At 47.2% G+C, this 21271-nt stretch overlaps 2 protein-coding genes across 4 annotated transcripts in view; one reads left to right on the forward strand and one right to left on the reverse strand.

The window, feature by feature from the left end:
* Positions 1 to 14130, reverse strand: part of OGFOD3 (2-oxoglutarate and iron dependent oxygenase domain containing 3) — a 58355-nt gene extending 44225 nt beyond the window's left edge. The window contains exons 1-4 of one of the 2 annotated variants that reach the window (XM_067547665.1): positions 13885 to 14130; positions 10988 to 11205; positions 4756 to 4831; positions 3599 to 3641 (exon numbers count right to left, since the gene is read on the reverse strand). In XM_067547665.1, the coding sequence (XP_067403766.1) occupies positions 3599 to 3641; positions 4756 to 4831; positions 10988 to 11205; positions 13885 to 14033 (486 nt within the window). In that variant the 5' untranslated portion in view covers positions 14034 to 14130. Of the gene's footprint in view, positions 1 to 3598; positions 3642 to 4755; positions 4832 to 10987; positions 11206 to 13658; positions 13844 to 13884 lie in introns of those variants that run through there. The other variant, XM_067547666.1, reaches the window with a different exon arrangement.
* Positions 14131 to 14191: 61 nt separating this feature from the next.
* HEXD (hexosaminidase D) overlaps positions 14192 to 21271 on the forward strand; it is a 28557-nt gene continuing 21477 nt past the window's right edge. For both annotated transcript variants that reach the window (XM_067547664.1, XM_067547663.1), the window contains exons 1-6: positions 14192 to 14300; positions 15186 to 15328; positions 15965 to 16074; positions 17427 to 17514; positions 18379 to 18543; positions 20253 to 20436. In XM_067547664.1, the coding sequence (XP_067403765.1) occupies positions 14207 to 14300; positions 15186 to 15328; positions 15965 to 16074; positions 17427 to 17514; positions 18379 to 18543; positions 20253 to 20436 (784 nt within the window). In that variant the 5' untranslated portion in view covers positions 14192 to 14206. The remainder of the gene's footprint in view (positions 14301 to 15185; positions 15329 to 15964; positions 16075 to 17426; positions 17515 to 18378; positions 18544 to 20252; positions 20437 to 21271) is intronic.

The following is a 21271-nucleotide window of genomic DNA, read 5'->3' on the forward strand; positions in this document are numbered from 1 at the left end:
GCAGATGGAGGAGGCTGAAAAGAGAGCAGGGAAGGGCATGAATAATCCTCAGCACTGCCTTAGAGGGGGAAAAGAGACTGAATGCCAGAGGTATATAAGGACTCAATTATACATATACACAGGGCTTCTATTTGTTCATTGCTGTCCTGAAAAGAAGCTGTATCACAGCTATATTCTCATGAAGCTATCTGAGAACATTAAGTCAGGGGTCCCCAAATTATGGCCACCTGGCCACATCTGACCCACCGACACATTTTGACCGGTCCACTGAGTCCAGTGGCATTACAATTATATGCGGCCCTTCATAACATAACGCAGGAGTCGGCAACCTTTCACAAGCAGTGTGCCAGGTTTTCATTCCCCCCTCCTGGCCCTGCCCCTTCCCCCAACTCCAACCCCTCCCACCTGACGTGGGCCTAGCGCCCTGGCCAGGAGGAGCTACTCCCGGCCCCAAGCAGTGCCACGCAGCGGCCGCTACCCCCTCCTGGCTCTGTCCCTTCCCCTGCTTCTCTCCCACGTGACGTGGGCCCAGCGCCCTGGCCAGGAGGAGTCGCTCCAGCCCACCATAAAAGCAAGACTGAGTGATGTGGCCCTGGCAGCTGAAAGTTTGGGGATCCCTGCATTAGGTGCTTATTGACCTTTCAGTACCATCTTCTGCACTTGGGAAGTTAGCTTGGAGAAAGTCAATGGCAACACTACACCCAAATAGATCTCAACGCTCTGAGCCAGATACTTCAAATCTCACTTCAGCTCAACACGCACAGTGTGAAAGCCTTGAAAAAGCTTGTAAAGAGATGGCGGAATGACTGCTAACACTTTCCACCCACCCTTTAAGAGGGACTATAACAGAACGATTTCCCTTATGCCACTGCACTGAATTTCTACTGGGATTTGCAGGTGCTCAGCAATAGTGAAGACAAAAGGAACTCACTCCTCGCTTTAAAGCAGTGACAAAAGGCATGTCTGACCCTTGCTTTGAACAACGTCTGTTAAACAGATGCCAACAAATAAATATTTGTCCTCTACCCCAGCAAGTTATCCTCCCCTTGCCCCACGCACACTTTTGTGATTATCTGAAGGGAAGCTGCATGGACACAAGCTGCCCAAGAGGAAAAATACAACAAAACAGACTCCTGATTTTAGGGGGAGAGGTTGGTATTGCTCAGAACCTGCATGATTTCCCGTATCTCTTCCATATCAATATTCCCATGTTTGAGCTGAAACAGGGTGAAAAGTAATGTCAGTGCTACATTACTAACTCTTTCTGAGCTGAATCCGACACTACCAGGCACAAATGTATGTAGTCATGCTCAGTTCTCAAAACAAATTCCACATTTCAACCTCCATCTCAATTTGAGTCTTGAAAGACGAGGTACATGAGATGAAGTGCTCATCCACTGTGCTGTCTAAGCCTTTTGCAGATTAGGTTCATCAAGTACAATGCACATGAAGTCTAACTCGTGTGGAGGTTGCTAATCAGATTCCAGAGAACACAGGTTACCATAGTTAAAAGCAATAGTTTGCCATGGTAGCTGATGAACGTTTGCATTGGATACAGATTTAATGCTTCTTATGGATTAGACGGGGTCAAGGCTTCCTGTCATGAAAATCTTGCTTTGTTCCTTTGTTCTGCAAGATTTAGGCCCTAACTGGTATGGCCGGGCTTTAATTCCCACCAAAGGAAAGAAAGTTCAAATGGTTCCTTGGAAGAATCTTAGAAACTGTACTAACAGCACTTGGTTGTATGTAAGCTTTGGTCAGGGACACCCTGGTTAGCAGAAGGCCAAGACAAGCTGCGAAAAGTGTAGGTGGGCAGGTATCAAGAAGAGCTACTTTTAGCACTTTACAGAGAATTAAGAAGCACCTCAGAGGTGATCAATTCAGCTTTCAGAGCCAGAAAAAACACTGGTGAAATGTGCTTGAGCAGATAAACCATGGAAACAACAGTGGAAGAATCCAGCCAATTCCCTACAATCAACCAGGGAAAAGAATAGTCTAGGCACCACCGGGTTATAACTGGGAGGGACATGACACAAGGTGGAAGATACACACCACCAAGAATGATGTGACAGCTACTTACAATGGGGTAATGAGATGCTTAAAATATGGGAAAAACAAACCAATCTGTTACCTGTGGGCAATGCAAGGGACAAGAAATGGGGAAGAGACGTGCTATAGGGTGCAAAGGCCCTGCCCCATCTCTGGGGAAAAAAGAGCTAACATCAACTCATGGACTACACAGATACTCCAGGGCCATGAACCAGGAACAGGATGGGAAATACTGCCTGCAAGAAAGCTGTTGTTTGCCCAGGCAAGAAACCCTGAGCTGGAGAATATTTTTATGTTCCTGTTGCCTATTTCTGCGAGACTGGTGGTGCTAGGTTAGTGAGAGAAACTGAAGGGAAAGTAAACTGGGATTACAAACAGACGAAAAAAAGTCAAGAAAAATAAAGGCTGCAGCAGCAAAAATAGCATAAACTGCAGGAAAAAGTGAACAGTATTATCAATTTGAGTAAATAAGGGCCTTTTTTTAAATATACCATTTAACTCCTTCCCCTTCTAACTTCTCTTCTATCCTTCCAAAGTCTAGCCAGTGTGTATTGCGAAATAACACCAGCCTTCTTCCATTTGCGCAGAGGCAGGTCACAATCCATTTTCTCCAAACCTGGGGGACAGAGAACTCTTCCCAGGTGAGTGGTGGCTCTCTCTGGGGCTTCGGGGCAGGCCCATTAAAGAGCTGCTATGCTGAGGCCTCCTGGCAAGTGACTGACCTGAATCTCTGATTAGAAAGAAGTTTTACTTCTGTATCTCATTCCCCTCACTCCTACTGACAAGGATATCTGCACAAAAACGAGAGAAGAGGTTCTCAAAATTCTATCAGCTCCTCTGTTCATTTCCTTTCTAGTTTAAATCCTAATTCAGCAGGAGACTAAAGCAGGCGCTTAACTGTAAGCATACAAGGAGTTACACCAGGCTTCAACAATTCACCTATCAGTGACAGCGTAATAGTCTCCTACAACAAACTGGGATGTCACAGATTATTAACAGAGGTGGGAATAAACAGACAACTCTTCAGAACTAAAGATTCTGTTCCTCACGCAAACAGGAATGAAGAGTGAGGGAAGAGAAATGAAAGGGAATGCGCATCAGGAGGAGAATTGTTTTTAGACGGATGTTTTTCAAAGGTCTCCTTGAGGCACCTAATGTTGTTTCATATACTACCCAAAACCAATCTCTAAGAAGGGGGTTACCATAGTGTATTTTAGAGGCCTGGTTTTGAAGAACCAGGAGTCAGAGGTCAGTGCACCCACTGCTATACTTAATGGTGTCCAGGTCCGTACACAATACTGCAGAGTACAGCATGGGTGTTGTTTTTATAAACTGAACAAGAGGGAATGAGTAAGTTATAATGCAAATGCCATGATCTTTACTACTGATAAAGATTAACATCTTCATGGTGAGATCTTGCCAAATCAGGGTGGCCAGAGGAATTATCCGTTCTACTTCCTCCCCTTACTCCCTCCCCAAAATACATTTAAAACCTGAAAATCTTGCCTTGACAACAGAAGAATGTAAAAGGTAACAGGACGCTGCTCACCCCTCCATCAGATCCTCCCAAGGACAGTCCCCTCTCTGCTATTCTGCAGGTGAAACAACAGTCTCAAATCAGAACTACAGCCAGACCTCTTTGTCCTTAATGTAATTTACAATGTACAGCTGCTGGGTAAATATTAGCCAACACAACAGGTGTAATATGCATTGATAACAGAGAGGAGTTGCCATTTGCTTGAAATCCTTATGATCTTGCAGTTACAAGTCACAAGCAGGCAACTAAAGCCCATGACACCAAAAGGGGTAGAGCACCTGCTTGCAAGAAGGTGGCTGCAATGGGGGGCCATTCTCAGCCCTCTTGCAGGAATCCTGAAGACCCTGAAAAAAACTGGCTTCCAAACAGATCTTGCTCAAACAGGACTAATGTGAAGAAGCCTACATTTCGATACTAAAGGGCAATAACACTCCAGTAAAATGTAGAGACGTATCAAAAACAAGAGACCAGAATTTGAAAGGGTTGGACTTTTGATTTGGCTGGTGAACAAGTCACTACAATATGTGAGGCCTGAGATCTGTACCAGTTGCACATCAACAGGGGCTAGGAGACTTGGAATCAGCGTTCTCAGTCAACCCATAGTTTATAGTACAGACTATATCACTCAGGCAGTGCCTAGTGTTTGGTTACTGAAAGCAACTGGTATTCAATGAGACTTCAGATGTGTCATGTTCAAGCATCTCTTAGCACTTGAGCAGAGCACCATACATTGCAGTCATGGAGGAAGCCACCTGGTTTGCTGCATTTTGTTAGCTCGAGCTCATAGCTCGCAGCAGCTCATAGCTACCGCTATGCACAGAAAAGAGACTGGGTTACAAAAAACATGGGGAAAAGTCTGCCCGGGAACAACAGGGCAAATGAAAATCCCCACAATCCCATTCAAGCCAGGACAATACCATATTTCTTTCCAATGGGACGTGAGTTTTCCTCCACACCTCCAGTGAATAAGGCAGAATCTGCCCAGGATGATTAGAGCAGCCAATTGCAAAATAGAAAAAGATTTTGGAAAAGATTTAAACACCCTAAACCGTTAGCCTTTGTCCTCAACTAATGAGCTTTGCACCAATGACATGCTGTAAACACTTCCAGTGTAATCCCACTTGCCTCTAGTCCAATTCTACTAAGGTAATTTTTTAAGGAAAAATTACCTACGGATTCTTTCAGCTTCCTCCCTCGTGATTACGGCGTCTGTTATGCCTCTTCCACACTTTCTAGGAGTGCACCCTGGAGATGGATGATAAAAGGCAAAGACTACATTACAAAGAAGCACATACTGAAACCCAATATCCCACTTCCCAATTTCCCAATGTTTGTTCTGCTTGAAAGGGACATGGACAAGTTTTTTGAAAACAGATTTCTTGACCTGTATTACTACCACCTACCTTATCTAATTAAAACTAAAACCAACTTTAACAATCCAAATGTACTTTTCATTTTTTGCACACCACTCTTTTTGGAGAGTAAAAATAGAGGAGTCGATTTCATTTCTGTTTCTACACAGTTTCAAGTCCTAGTTCTCATACATGAGCAAGATGCACCAATGTTGGATTTAAACACAGTGCAAGGGAATGCCAGGCCCTTAAAAATATACTATTACAATTAACATGAAAACAATTCCTGGAAACATTTCTATTGCTCCTAGATTTTTGTAGAAACAAGCTTGTTAAAAATAAAAATACAGGTCTTACAATGACCTATATCCCTTTGCTAATCTATCAAAACAAACAGACTCAATGCAGTCTGGGATTAAGATTTAGTGCCAGAGAAGTTAGCCTCTGTTTAGAATGGTATCATATGGACTGTATCAGAAACACTGTACTTAATTCCTGTATGTATGAAATAGGAATAGGAAATAGGAATAGTGGGAAGCATATAATGACTTCTCATCACTTCTTTTCAAGGGCAGAATTAAAGAAGGCAAAGATTCTTGCATGCATAATGGTCCTTGGATTGCAAAAAGATATTAGCTGACCTGGCCCCACATGCAGTATTTCAGCCCACAGACCCAGGGGCAAAATTACCATATATAGCTCAGGGTCTGGCAGTTCTATGCAAAGTCTTTCATCTCATGTCAACAATACAAATCCAGCCTTGGTCTGTAAAGACTGAAATAATTTACTATGCAATGACCTATGTACAAAGGGTTTGTCGTTTCAGTGCAGTTTCTACTGGATGACCAAATCACAACACATCACCACAGTTAGAGCCATAGAAATTATTATTTGTATTATCCTAGGCCTAAGGAAGAACCCCTGTCATGGACCAGTACCCCACTGTACAAACCCACAAACAAAAAAAACGGCCCCCGCCCCACGGCGTTTACAATCTAAGTAATCTGCAGTCTCAGAAAGGTCAGGGATTGGATTACTATGGAGAGCAAACTAGCCCCTTAAAAGTAAAGAGGGAGCCTACCAGTCCACATCTACTGAAAGAGTGACAGCTGCCACACAGGGCTGGGAAAATGAAGGATATTAGGATGCAGAGGATGGAGTACATATCAGCTGAGTTTTGCAGTACCATTTAAGAGATCCAGCTTCAGGACTGAGCTTAGGCATCTCATTCTGCAATCAACCCCCTGCTAAGGTCTTGGTGGTAAAGCGTTCTAAAACACTCTTCTGTGGCCTCGGAAGCCGGTTCATGAAGTGATGACCTGAGATGATACTAACCATCCCTTCCCTCCCAGCTGCATGACAGTGTGCCATGACATCAGCAGGCAAGCAATAACAGGGCGGGAGAGAAAGGCAGACTCAAGAATATAAACATGGAGACGTGGCAGGACCCTGAATTCCCAGACCTTAGGTGCCCTCATGATATTAGTAAGAGTCACTGTCCAAGAGGGCATCTCTATTCCCTGACAAAGCTCCAGAAAGGGTATAACTGGGACATTGAAGACTGTCACCTCCATCAGTCCTGCAACTTTGCACTGGGTGTGTGAGAACCAGTGATTCACAGAATTTCCCTTTGCTGCTATGTGAGAGCAAAGAGCTACAAGGTGAGACAGAGAAGAGAGGAGACCATGGGGAGTAAACAGCTTCAAACTACATGGCAAATAACCTTTACAATCCACTTCTGCAGAATACGGCAATAAGTTAAAAAGGGAAGCCAGCACTACAAGTCTCATATGCTCTTTATCTTGAAGTCCTTGAGGAAACACAGATGTCCAATCCAGAGTAGCTTCAGGGCAGGAACAACTAAAACAAACTGTAGGCCACAGAGTCTTTGAGATTTGGCATTTTATAGGGTTTTATTGCTGGGGGGAGAGGGGGAGGGAGAAGAGGAGGAAGAAGGGGATCATTATAAAGCAACAGAAAAGCCTGGATCCACATATTTGCTGACATTTGCCAATATGCTTACTGCTTGTGAACCGAGTTCTCTCAGATGGACTATTTGCTCACCAAAGCACAAAAAGGCACCAGAGGGAGGGAAAGCACTTCTGAAAAATCAGCTAATTCATCTATGCAATCCAACAGCATCAGACAAACTGAGAACAAGAACAACCAAGAACAAGTGACCACCAGGCAACAGGAACAAGAGGCAACTGGCACAGCAGAAAGGTGTTACAAAATACCTTTCCCCACCCTGGTGAGAAATAGTTCGGATCTGTCAGCCTTCTGGGCAAGTGCCAAGGCCCAACCATTTCCCCAAGACTTAGGGGAAGGAAAGAAGCAAGGAAGGATGGGGTTTGTGGGTACGGTGGGCTACTGTTTGCCTCCAATTGTTAATTTTTGGTTATTATTTTCTTGTTTAGGGATAAGAGGAGGCAGCTGGTTTTATGATTGGTTTCAAATATCTGTCAGAGGCACCTGGAGCCCTGAATAGTAGATTGCATGTGTGTGTACGCACGCACGCACGCACACTTTGTCTTCTCTTTCTATTATCAGTCATATCAATCATAGACCTCACAATTTTTCCCGAACAAAGATCACCCTCTTGGCTCAGTACTTCCTGCTTACTCCAGTCAACCATCTCTCTCTGCATTGTTTGAAAGAGATCTTTCTCCTCTAAATCAAATAAGGAAAAATTAAGTAGACAGGGCCAGTAACAAATCTCTGGGAAAGACCATCTGAATGGATTAAAAACCAGAATAATCAATGGTGTGGCCCATGAATATTCAACAATAAGATTGATTGCTGAAAGAGTCAAACTCCAAGGAGCAAACACCAATCCATTATCTGGGGAACATCAGGAGACTTAGACTATAAAGACAGTCAGTCAATGTGCTACTCTGCACTGCTCATAATGCAATGCCAGCACAAAACCCTGCACTGCAGCAAGAACGTAGCAAAGATTGTGCTTATACCAAAGGAATTGCCTGGATCACTTTTCCCCTATTGCCCCCATAGGTTAACAGGGAGAGAAGCAGGATCCAAGACCATTACTAAGTGGAAATGACAGTGTTTTGCACTAGAAGAGAATGTTCAATATGAACAACTACGTCCGAGCAGGTCATGCAGTCAGCAGCCTGACACTGCAATGCATGTCATGAGAGCACGTTCGGTAGTATTGCCAACCCCAGACATTCCAAAACCATAAGTCAGGCCCCAAAGAATCACAAGCTTTTTTTTATTTATTTTATTTATTATTTATTTAATTTATTTTTTTAAAAAGAAATACATTTAGGATTTCGGAGAATTAACTCTCTGGGCAAGTTTTCAAAATTTCCCCTGTAATCAGGAAGGCTACAAACTTGCTTTTTTTCTTAAATGAAGGCTGAAATTTTCAGACAATCACTTGCTTCCAGGAGCTGAGGACTTTAAGAACACCAAATATTGTGAGACTTGTGATAAAATCACGGGAGTTGGAAATATTGCTTTAGTTCTGAAAGGGGGCCCCAAACCACAACCCACTTGACAACATTTTCCTTAAATACAGAAAGCCAGCAGCTCACCCTTAGACAAGCAATACTCTGAACTTCCACGTGAGTCATGTTCACTACCATGCAATAAAATCACAGCTGTGTGACGCCAATTACAACATCAATTGAAGCAGGCTGGAAGCATAATGAAGCTGCTTTAAAACCCATTACAATGGCTCAAAATCCAGTCCTAGAGGCCTCTCTGTAAGTCTCCTGTTGTACTCACACTGGATGCAGGAATTACCACTGCAAGTGCTAAAACTCTAAGATATGACTTCCTAGTCTGGATGCAGAACCACCTAGGCTGGCATCTGAATGTTCAACTTTCACTCAAACTGCAAGAGGGAACTCATCCAATTTTCCTGAGCTGGAAGGATGGTGACTGCCAGGACTTGGGGAGAGGAGTGTAAAGGTAAAACCCATTGGAACACTGTAAATACAGCTGTTGAGGCATCAGACAGAGTGATGCAGAGAGGAGCTAACTTCTGACAAACGGCCAAAAGGAGTGGATGTTAGGCTGAAGCTAGGGTAGAAAGTACCGTTTCCGGCAGACTGCTCAGAGCTCTGGAGCTGAATCCAATGTGGCAGCACACCAGGCTAACTGCAATTATCTCTTTATTGAGTCACTAAGCTACCTGCAAACTACCTCTGCAGCGATAGCAGCTTTCTGGCCCTGTCACAGTATAGCATGGAATACACTTCTTTAATCATCTCAACATCACCCCCTTGTGGAGACCAAGCAAAAGACAAGAGTTGGCCAACCACAAAATTCAATGTACATCACAATATAAATTGAATTATCTTATTAATGGAGCAGATGTTTGGAAAAGCACCAAATACCACAGGTGTCTTCTTGAAAACATAGTGTATGAGACAGATTTTTAAAAAGTAACCACTTACACGTAAAAAAATAATAAATGAAGAGGGGATATGTAGCATCTAATAACAGCCCAGAAAAAAAAGTCAAAGGCTTGCTTTACCCAGTTTTAGAATGGCTCTAACCTACCTCCAAAACTATTCTCTCATTATGCTTTTAGGTGCAGAGCCACTCACATCACTCATGCTGAATAATGTAATCATAACACAAAGCTAAATATGTGCAGAACTAGTCCACAGAGCAGGAGTTTCCCAAGTGTGTCAGTGCTGCAAGGGGAAACAGAACCCTGGCAATTTTTCTTTTCTCCGTACAAGCAGGATGCTCTGTAGGATTCTATATGTATAGTTCAATCTAATAGCTGACCACATTTGAATAAAAATAGTTGGAGTCCAGCTCACTCACAATTATTGGGCTTGAGACAGAAATGACTGCATGAAATTATCCAGCCTGCATCATGCAGGAGGCCAGACTAAATGATCAGAATGGTCCCTATTGATGATGAGATCTATGAATTAAGAAAGTATTTTCACATGTCCAAGAGGTTTCTCAATCCAGCAAACTCCTCCACCAGGGATCTACAATACAGTGTTTTCCTTGAGCCTGTGGAGATTTGGAATAAATACCAAAAAAGGAGAACCTGCAGGTGTCCTGGGCCACACCAGCCATGCCCGCATTCCACTGCAGCAGATGCTGTGAGAACTATGCAGCCCCTGAATGTACATCACATTTAGTTTTAGAGTCACAGGAATCCTCTAACCTTGCCAGAGTGGCTACATTTCAGACCAACCGTGCCCAGGTTGGCACCTAGGTTGACACCGAGGGGAGATTAAAAAAAAAAAAAAAGGTCATTCACAAATCCCTGGGAGTGCCATTCAAAGCCTGAAGATTCCAGCATGAACTTTCCCACTTCCCAAGGAATCCCAGAACCCTTAAGTCACTGTGCTCCACCACATACTCCATCGGAGAGGGAGCTCTCACCTATCACTAGACGCTCCATCACCAGGAACTCAAAGAAATCATAAGTGGATGGGGAGATAGGGAGACTGAGAGAAAGCAGTCTCTGGAGCTGGTCCTATTACCTGGAAGGGGATGCGTAACCAGAGCAGAAACCACATGCCTATTGCATTTGACAGTGACAATATCAAAGCTGTGTTTTCATTATCAGTGAAAACCTTGCAGAGGAAACTGGTTCTTCACTACCGTACTTAAAGCACATGATTCGGGCAACAACCAGTATCAGAAGCCGGCAGTTGTGTCATTACTGTGTGCTGACAGTACCCAAAATTAGTTCCATTACACTTCCTGAATTGTATGTATAGGTAACAAACTCCCACTAGAGGAGTCAGCAGACCATGAAAAGGAACCAGAATTTGATTTAGCACAGGATTTAATTTCACATTGCTCTAATGAAGCAGTTTGGGGTGGTGAAAATGAACAGAAAGACAGCAAAGCGCTTTTGGAACCAGCAGTTCCTAGACTGATATACGAGACCTGAGCATTTGGGAAGTCAAAGAATGTACGTGCTATGATGAGGTGCATGCTAGAGAGGAGAGGTGGATATTAGATATTAGACACTCCTGTGGAAACGACGCCAGCCTGCTGTGGCACCAGAAGGCTGCCTCACTCCAGCACACCCATGTACAAATACCTTCAAATCTTTTATGACTGTCATAGTCTTCGGAGCAGGGCACCTCGATGAATCTGTCCTGCAGGCTTTCGCTGTAATGAGCCAGGACCTCAGCAACCCCATCTTCGCTGACCAAGTAGCTCCAGCTCAAGAGGCCACCGAGGACAGCAGAGGAGACTAGGAATGCAACTTTCAGCCACTTTCTCCGTGATTCTTGGTGGGCTCTGCTCTTCCTCACACTAAGAACAGAACACAGATAAATCCCTGTGTAAACAAGTAACAATCCTACACACCCATGCAGTGCTGCAACCATGAGGAATCACCAGGGGAACTAGCCCATCAGCTGGATGAATGCCAGCCCTATATCAACAGCCCAGCCCTACTTCAACAGTTCCCAGCCCTATATCAACGAGCTCTGATAAGACTGCAGATTCTTAACATAAGTACGTGTGAGTGTCTGGGATCACACCACACTTGGAGAAATAACTGGTTTTTCTTATTATTTATTTATTTTAAATCCATCCTTGATTTTTTTTAAGTGATTAGTTTAAAGGCCCCCCCATTTCCATCATCAGTGTCTGTTTCCAGAGGAACCAGCAGGAGTTACAAGAACTCTTGTAAATTACAGAAGCTCAGACCTGCACATGGAGCTTTGTCATCCCTGGTGCTTAAAGTTTAGAATCTAACACTCCCCCGAAGCCTGTCCTATGTTGACTTCAGAGGTGGGAAATGGGAAATGACTTAAAGGTGGCCAGCAAACAGAATATAAATGTCATTTATTTCAGTAGCAGTGCTGCATGTCCCCCCAGACAGGTTTAAGGCCCAATTCTGCAGTCCCTACAGAGGCAAAACTCCCACTAGCTTTGATAGGAGTTACTCACACCTAACAGCTGCATGATTCAGCCCTGCTAAAGGAAGAAACTCAGCACAAACAGTTAAAAGTGTCCTTGTTATTCCTTTTTCAGGCCTCCAAAGAACAGGTGGCATTACTTGCTCTCATTCCACTGCAAAACTGCCCAGCATGCACCAGGCTTTACCATCACAGCCACCAGGAGGCCCTGCTGAAGCACAGAGCCAGCTTAGTGGAGCTCAGCTGTAAGACACAATCCCATTCTGATGGGTTTTAAAGCCTCTCTGCATTCCAATGATTTATGACTCCAAACCATTTCACAGTGTATTTTCAGAAACATTTGGCTCCCCTCTAAATAACAGAGAAACTCTGACAACGGCAATCAATTTACCTTACTCTTAGCAGGCAGAACCTTGGCCAAGAGGAATGCAGGAAACCCAGACAAGAATGAGTCTGCTTAATGTATTTTTCCCCATACACATATGCTGAAGATGCAGGAGAAAGAAAAATTGGAGCGGCTCCCTTCCTTTGCATTTGGCCCCCCGATTTTATCTGAGTAGTTTCTATTGCTAGCCAAGTTGGAGTTGCAGAGCGCCATTTAAAGAAGGGGGGCACAGATATCCCCCCACACGCACTTGACCCTCCTCTTCCTCTCTCAGCCGGATCCTCCTGGTTCATGAAGCCCTACACTCACCCCCTCCAAATTTGAGTGAGTGGCACTGTAATACCCACACTTGAACGAGGTCACAGTGCCACTCAGGTCCGGCCCAATGCCTCTCCATTGTGACACAAATCTTTGCACACTTGGAGCCTTTCTTTGGAGTTGCTGGTTTGCACGTTTAACTATGCAACAGCGTTTTGAATGGAACAGCACGTGCTCAACATCAGTGCCTACACAGAACGCCAACCCGAATAAAACCAGGTACAAACATCCAGTGGAAGGGGCCGTGCTCACCTTCCCGACCGGTTATCTGCGGAACAGTACTTTTCTTGCAAAACTTACTACAGAGAACATTTGGTAAAGTCTCGAGGGACCATCCAAAGCCTCGACAAAGGTGAAGTTTCACACAATCAAATGCTGGTTTTGCTGAGAACTGTGGATGCAGACACAAGTGTCAGCGGTCAGGGAACCTGAGCGGTATGAGCGGTATCTATAAACACCGCAGGGCCCCATGAACCCAGCAGGGGCTGCTCAATCTTCCCCCGGCGGGGCTCTTACAGGCGGCCACCCGCGAGGCAGGATAACCGGCTGCGAGCCTGCGACACAGCTTCGGACCCAGGCTCGGCCTGGGTAACCGGGTCCTCGCGGCAGCCCCCAGCCCAGCCCCGCTGCCCGGCGTGCCGAGGACAAAGGCGGCGGGGCGGCGCTCGGGCCCTGGCAGCTGGGGGCGCCAGGCGGGGCCGATCGCTTCGCGGCGGTAGCGGCTCCCCGCCCCGCCCAAGCCCGGCCGGCGGGGACAGGCAGCGGCGGGCGGCTCCGGGGTCGTTTGAACGCCGCCTCTCTGCCGCCGGGGCGGGGGGACGCGGCGCCCTGCGGCAGGTAGCCGGCCCCGCAGCCAGCCCCGGGTAGCGCGGGAGCGGGGCCCTGCCCACGGAGCAGCCAGGCGGCGAGTCCGGGGGCGGCTCCCTCCAGCCCCGGCTCTTCCCCGGATCGGGCCCCGGGGGCGGCCCCAGGCGGGGCGGGTGGGGCCTTTGCTCAGGAGACGCGGCGGGGAGGGAGGCGCGGCGCGGCCGGGCACCAGGGGAGTGTCCCGGGCTGAGGGAACAGGACAGGCCAGGACAGGCCCGGCCCGGCCCGCAGCGGGGAGCAGCCGGACCCCGCGCCCCCCCGCCGGCAGCTACCTGCTGAGGCGCCTCCGCTCTCCCCGGTCCGCCCAGGGCCCCGCGCTGCCCCCGCCGCTCTCGGCAGCCTTGGGCCCCGCCCGCCTCTGCGGAGCCATCGCGCTGCGGACGCTGCCGCGCCCCGGACTCACACGGCCCAGCCCGCACGGGGAGGGGAGCAGCGAGCGAGCGAGCGACGATGTGCTCCAACAGCCACTGCCGGGCTGCAGGGCAGAGCAATCCATACCAGAGACAGACAGACCGGAGCAGTCCATGCCAGAGCGATGAACAAGACAGCCCTAAGCCATCTATACCAGAATGACAGACCAGAGGGCGAGAAAGTGAATAGAGTGGAAGAGACAGGCCAATGCAATCTATATCCGAGTGATAGAGCATAAACAAGATTAGGCAGACCGCAATAATCCATGCCAGAACAGGGGTAGGCCAGAGTAATCCATAGTCCGAGTGAGAGCAGACTCATGGAGAACAGCCAGGAGAAAGGCCAAATAAATCTATCACAGAACGAGGGCGAGCGGGGACCTGGACCGCAGAGCAGACAAGAGTAATCCATGCCAGAAAGCGGCGGCCTGGAACTGTCTTGCAGCGGCGGCGGCGAGGTCGACAGGGGCGTTAACCCGCCCGGGGCCGGGCCAGCCTGGGCAGGTAGGCGCCGCTGGCCGGACGGGCTCGGCTCGGCTGGGCTCGGCTCCGGACCGAGGGCTGGTCGGGGCCCGGGCGCGCTCCGAGAGACGTGCTGTGCGGGGGGAGGGGAGCCGAGCCGAGCCGAGCCGAGCCGGGGCACCCCGCTGTCGGCGGACTGAGACGGGCGCGCCCCCAGCATGCGGGGACCGGGACAGCCGCATCCCCCCTCCGCGCGCCCCGTGCCTGCCCCTGCCGCGCCGGGTCTTTCTTCCCCCCTCTGCCGGGCCGCGGGCGGCAGCACGACCCATCCCCCCTCTCCCCCCCCCCGCTCTAAGGGCCCTTCCCGCCCCAGGCCGGCGGCCGCAGTCGCGGGGAGCGGGGCCCGGCCCGGCCCGGCCCGGCTCTTCCTCACGTCGCGGCACCAGCCCGGCCTCGCCCCGGCTGTCCTGACTGATTCTGGGCTGTCACCGTCTCCCTCTCCCGGCTCCCCCGTCCGCAGCGCAGGGCTGAGAATGCCCCTTCTCCGCCCCCTCGCACAGGGGTGGGGCGGGTCAGTGACCCCCTGTGAATCCCGCCGGGGTCTCTGGATAAAAAGTGCCCCAGGCGGGTCAGGTGCCCCACGACTCCCTTCCCCGTGGAGTTACCAGCCAGGATCCCCTCGTCCCGTCCTGCCCGCCCCAGTGCCGGCCTCACGGATGTGGTGTCGCTGAGGACACACCCGCACCTGTGATCCGGATTTCAGCACCCATGCTTGAGCTTGCGTTCAGGACCTTTTAACAAGTGCATCCCTTTCTCTGGAAAAGAAAACTGGTCTAAATCTGGTTTACATGAGACGTCTGTATTTAAGATCCATATTTAATCATGGGGGGAAATAATCCCAGTAATAACTTGGCTGCTGTCCTCTAGGTACAATATTTGCTTTTGCTGAAGATTGTTGCCATGCTGAGAAGATGGAGGAAAACAAAATGACGGGTTCCTCGCCATTTGGGCTGCACTTAGTGCACTTGGATCTCAAAGGTGCTCCACCAAAGGTCTCCTACCTGGCTCAGGTAACATCTGTTGCATGCAGGTGGAGTTATTGAATCAACTCCAAAATGATTGCAGTCCTTCGCTGTAGGCCACACTGGGGGTGTAACGTAAGAGAGAACTAGTGATCCATATAGCTTTAATTGGGGAGAACAGAAGGTTTGGTTTATCCAGAGGCCAGAATGTCTCTGTATAACTTAGTTAGGATGCTTCCTGTAAACTGCAGTAACCTTTCCTGGAAAGAAATCATGATTTAGGATTTCCATTTGCTGTGGATTAAACTGTCATTCCAGCCTCCTTCACCAGCACTAAATTCACCACACACAATAAATGTAATGCTTTGCAGCTGCACGAAGAACTCAGATTCTGGTTTAGGAAAACCTTAAGCAGAGTCTTCTGTCCAAGTGAAACATTTGATTGTAGTTATATCTGTTCTCATTGGAGCCAACCAGCCCTGGGCTTCTTGGTATCTTGGGTCCTAATTTCACTGTGAATGGAGTACTCCACACAGATGCCAAACAAATTGCCAGGGAAAAGTTAAGATTCCTTTTCACATCCTGCTGCCTTTGTTACCTTGGGAATTGGGCGGGCCAGGACCTGTAAGACGTGTGAATTCATCAAGCCAGACAGCGATTTGCAGTGGTTTCTTTCTCTTGCAGATTTTTCCTTTATTTCGTACCCTCGGTGCCAATGGCCTTCTCATTGAGTATGAGGACATGTTTCCTTATGAGGGAGAGCTGAAGCCACTCAGAGCAGAGCATGCTTACAGGTATTGCAATCAAATTGATCTTGCAAGGGTTGACAAGTGGTTTTATTATACTGCTGGGGAGGAGGCTACAGGCTGAGTGCTGTTCTCTGACCATCTGGAGCAGCTGTAGAAGCTCTGGGAGTGGGAGAAGAGTGCCACATACTGTTCTTAAGAGCCTATAGGAATCATTGATGAAGCTGCTACTGATGATCTCCAAAGGGAGTGTCATACAGTCCTTGCATGGAGTGGAGGTAGCTGCAATATGAGGCTGAGAATGTGCAACAGGTGGCATTAGGAAAGTGAAAATGCATTATGAAGGGGATGAAGATGCAGCAGCAAGTCTCCCCTCAGTCCCAGGGTGGGGGGTAATGGAGCAGAACATGTTCCACTGGTGACTGTATTTGCTGCTTCCCATTTGTGTCTATCAGGAACAGAGCTTTAGTATTTTCCTTGTTAAATCTTTCTGCATGTAAAATCAGCCCTTCATCTGACATCTGGGCCACGGTCTTGGGATCTTGTCTGATTGTTGGGCCAAGTCAGGACTTGGCAGGGACACTTGTAGGGAAAACTCGAGGAAGTAATGTGAGCGTTTCAACAGATGAGACAGTTTTGTCCAATTCAGTGCTGAGCTGAGCAGCAGTCTAATGTCCTGAATACGGGACTGGGAGTCAGGAACTCCTGAGGTCCAATCCTAGCATTAGCTCTCTCTGTGGGCTTGGGAAAGTCACTTAACCTGTGTTGAGTCTGTAAAAGGGGACAATTATACTTACCTGCCTGCTTTGTGGGGTGTTGTGAGATTTGTTACTATAATGTCTGTACAACACTGAAAAAATGTACATAGCTATATCTGAGTGCCAAGTACTTGTACTGGACCGACAGTGCAGCATGGTATGAAGCAGCTGCCAAAGACGCAAGTTTTTAAACTAGAAATAAAAGCAGGATCCTGACCACACGTGTTCACTAAGGATCCCAGGACAATTTTCACAAGTATAGGTAATATTAGCCCCAGTATCCAGGCTGAATACCAAGTTGGTGTTTATGTTCTGCTCCATAAATGCCTCTGCATTTCCAGTTGCATAAGGTAAGTGCTTCCCTTTCAGCTGTGTTAGTGTTGTTGTCCAGTATTAACTCCATAAACACTTTACTGTGATTTCTGTTTATACAGTGAATTGCATTCTGTAGAGTCAGTAAAACCTGTGAAGAGCTTTGGGATAAAAGGTGCCTTATACATATTAGAGCATCATCCTTCTGAAACTGACAAGCTACTGGCTTTGGTTAACTGTAAAGACTCTGTCCAGGGAGCCTGGTGTGAATAACCAAGTGTGCGTGTGCTCTCGCTTTCTCTTGTTTACTTTCTCTCTCTCTCCCCCTAGCGCCTCAGAGATTAAAGAGATTTTAAATCTGGCAAAATTGCATGAGTTAGAAGTTATCCCTCTGGTGCAGACCTTTGGACACATGGAAGTAAGTGAATGTCTGGATTCGGGGGATGCTGTGTAGGTTAGGGGGCTCTGCAAAGCAGGGAGTAGCTATGGGTCATTGACATTTCTAGTGTTTAGTATTTGGGGGGTATTACTCTGCACTTTTAACAGCACCTTCCATCCAACAATCCCAGAGCACCCCACAGACACTAGTGGATTCATCCTTTCAATCCTCCAGCGAGACTGGGAGTTCTCTTATCCCCAGTTTCCATGGGGGATAGGTAAGGCACAGAGGGGATGGGACTACACAGCGGACATAAGGAGCAGAGCCCAGAACAGAACTCCGATCTCCTGACACCCATTCCCACACTTCAACAAGATGGTTCTTCCTTCCTTAGCAGATAAACTGACAGAATGTTTCTCTTGGGGAATACCTCCTCGCCCAATCGGCCCTCCACACCAAATGCTTTGCCACCCCAGTCAGCACTACCCTCCCTGCTGTAGGTTCCAGGCATTGCACAGATTATGCAATTTAAACCTCCTGAGTTATCCATGTTATCCCTGTATATACATGTTGGTTACAGCAGTGAGAAGGATGAGGTGGAGTGTGTGCCCCTTCTGATCTGTGAGAGCCACCACTGCTCAGCGATATCTGAGCTAAAATCCTCTATGGAGGGGTGGGAGCAGCAGAATGTGTCCTGCCTCTGCTGTGCCTGGCTCTAGCTAGTCCTCTGCCTCTGTCACTTTCCTAAGCACAGCAAGAATGCTTTCATTACCAAAATTGTAACAATTAGTAGAGTCTGTTGGGACAACAAAATGACACGAGACAGCACCACTATTGCATCTGTTCAATGGTTCACTGCGGTCGTTCAGTGGTTACATCCACGAAATCTCCTATCTCCTACAGTTTGTCCTAAAACATCAAGAGTTCTCTCACCTCCGGGAGGTAGAGATGTTTCCAAATGCCCTCAACCCACACAAAGAGGAATCCCTGATGCTGATCAGTGCAATGATTGACCAGGTGGTGGCGCTGCACGATGGTTTACGATGGTTTCACATAGGCTCTGATGAGGTATGATTCTCGCTAGTAACACAGGTTCTCCCTGGTGCTGAGGGATAAAGCAGGGGTTCACTTAGAAATCTTTGGGTGCCTGGGTGGACCAGGGGCTCCCTGAATGTAGTGATGGATGCTGAGGACACAGCTGAATGGAATTCCCATTTCAGGCAAGGGAACTGCCAAGACCCCAGCTCTGAGAAGCTAAATCTGAAAGTCTTCTTTAATTCTTAATGTCTCTGATTGCAAAGGAAGCAGTTTTGTTTTGTTTTTTAAATAGGTAGATCAAAAGTAAAGTATTAGCTCCAGAAAGTTGCTTCTAACTCAGCAATTGGCCTAAAAGGGCTACATGTTGGATAAGACTTCAAACCTGAGGTCCTGATTGGTTATATTAAAAGATATCCCATGTTTTTTCAATCTGGGATATTAGCCCCATTGTCCTGGAAAATTTCCTTCTTAGTTAAGCTCTTTAGGGCAGGGACAGTTTTTCTTCTGTGTTTTTACGGGACGTAGCGCAATGGGCTTGTGAGCCATGACTTCTAACTGCTTCTGTAATACAAATAATAAATAACGCAACATACGTTCTGCTGACAAAAATTCTCCTGCAGTTTCTGTTGGGTGACGTAGTCCTCTCTTCCTGTTCATATGTCCTGTTAAGCAATTGCCATGAGGTATCCCAGAGGTAGCTGCACTTCATTGGTGTGCTGAGTGATTTCTGTCTGCAAAGTGGTTTAGTATGAAAGGCTCTATAAGGTCATATTAAAGTTGCAAAGAATCGAAGCCATATCGCCTCACTCTACCATTTTATAGAAGTGGTGCCAGCTTTGGTGAGGGTTAGGGATTCTCAGGGATAATGAGAACATCCACATTCACGTTAAGGGATATAGAGAGAGCATTAGGCTGAGGTATTTTTGTTCATAATCCATTTTGGAAACTCCCACCAAGTTTTCCAGGATCACATTCTCTCCTCCACCCCCTTCATGCCCACTGATGCCGACACATGAATGTCAGTGCTTTAATCTTGTTTCTATCTGTGATGCGCTTGATAGGGAGCACCCAGGTAATTCTACAATTAGATGGCAGATGTATAGAGCCTAAGGTGCGGATCTCTACCCATAGCAACCCTACCCATTGCTCCAAGCACCCTATCCACAGGAACCCTAACCCTAAGGGTGGGGAGTCACACGCCAACATGCATGTCACTGTGTGATTCAAAAACAGGTACGATGGCTGTTTGGGAAGCCAACAGGATTGTTCCTGGAGGAGTTGTATCTCAAGGATCTGCCTGGTCTTTCCAAAAGGCGGTTACTCTAACTTGCAGAGTCACTGAAAAATGCTTGCTTTAAGTACTTTAATTCATTAGGATATTTAGCCCCTTCATTTCTGTGCAGACTTTCAGCCATCACAGTTTCACAGGCCTCCACTGCCTATGGAGGCTTCCCTTGGAGTGCTCACCAGCTCTGGGATGGGATTTAAAGTGAATTATAGGTCAACTTCTTACCAAATCATGTGGATGACCTGTGCCTGCTACAGGCTCAGGGAGGCTTTGACAGGGAGATGTATTGGGAAACTGAGCTCTTGTCTTGGTTTTGGACAGAGGGGAAATCCATCCATTGTCCATCCCTCCCTACTCCTTTCTCTTGTCTCTGATCAGCCAAAGAGAGAATGAGAGGAGACATTAAAAGTCCCTCTGCAGTACATCAGGGTCTTTTGTTTGGTGCCTTCAGGTCTACTATCTCGGTGAAGGGGAGGAGTCAAAGCAGTGGCTGCAGCAAGAGGAGAACAGCACAGAGAAGCTGTGCCTGTCCCACATGAAAGCTGTTGCAAGTTGCATGGTTTCGTCTCATCCGGCGGTGAAGCCCATTGTGTGGGATGATATGCTCAGGGGAGTGAGTGAGGAAACGCTGACAGGTATGTGAGCTCTGCAAGACACCTCTCATAACGTTCTAGCATAACAAACCCTAAATATACCAGTGTTTGAAACAGACTGTATTGGGTAACTTATCATTCAGTCGTGACAATAAGGAAGAAGTGATTTCACAAATTGCTAAGGAGAGCGGTGGGCTTGCCTAGTGGTTAGAGCACTAGCCTAGGACTCAGGAGCCCTGGGGTCAATTCCCTGCTTTGCTGCAGATTTTGGGCAAGTCACATAGCCTCTCTGTGACTCAGTTTCCGCTCTGTAAAATAGGGATAATAGCACTGCCCTACTCACAGGCCATTCCTGAAGATAAATACATTACAGATTGTGAGGTGCTCATATACTGTGGTAAGAGAGGGGCCATAAATAGGTACCTAATATAGATAAAGATGCCATGCAGCTCACTGTATGTGGGTCTTCTCTCTTTGACCATTTAAAAAAATCCCATGCAGCTTTACATAAAGACAGAGGTTTGAATCAGTGTCTCTAGCCTAAATTTCCACCCATGCGCGGGCAGTATTTTGTGTACCAGTTTGCAGTTGCCCTCCACAGAAGTGGCCGCATGCCAGCAGTGCAGACTCACGGAGAGAAGCCATGACCTGGTGTCTTTGACATTGCAGTTAATCATTGGGAACATGAACTGAATTGTGGGATTGTTCAATGGCCTCATTCACATTAGTCTTTTTTCTAAACAGACTTCTAACTACTGCTAAACTTGGTGCAGCCCTCGTATAAACAGGGATCCAGGCAGCCACTATCATTGTTGTCGCCATAGTATGAAGTCCTGCTCTGAAGAGATATAGACAAGATAGATAAAACGTTGGTGGT

Source organism: Emydura macquarii, unplaced genomic scaffold (assembly GCF_026122565.2).
Source record: "Emydura macquarii macquarii isolate MOO-44397 ecotype Brisbane River unplaced genomic scaffold, CSIRO-AGI_Emac_v2 contig_1230, whole genome shotgun sequence".
Lineage (NCBI taxonomy): Eukaryota > Metazoa > Chordata > Testudines > Chelidae > Emydura > Emydura macquarii.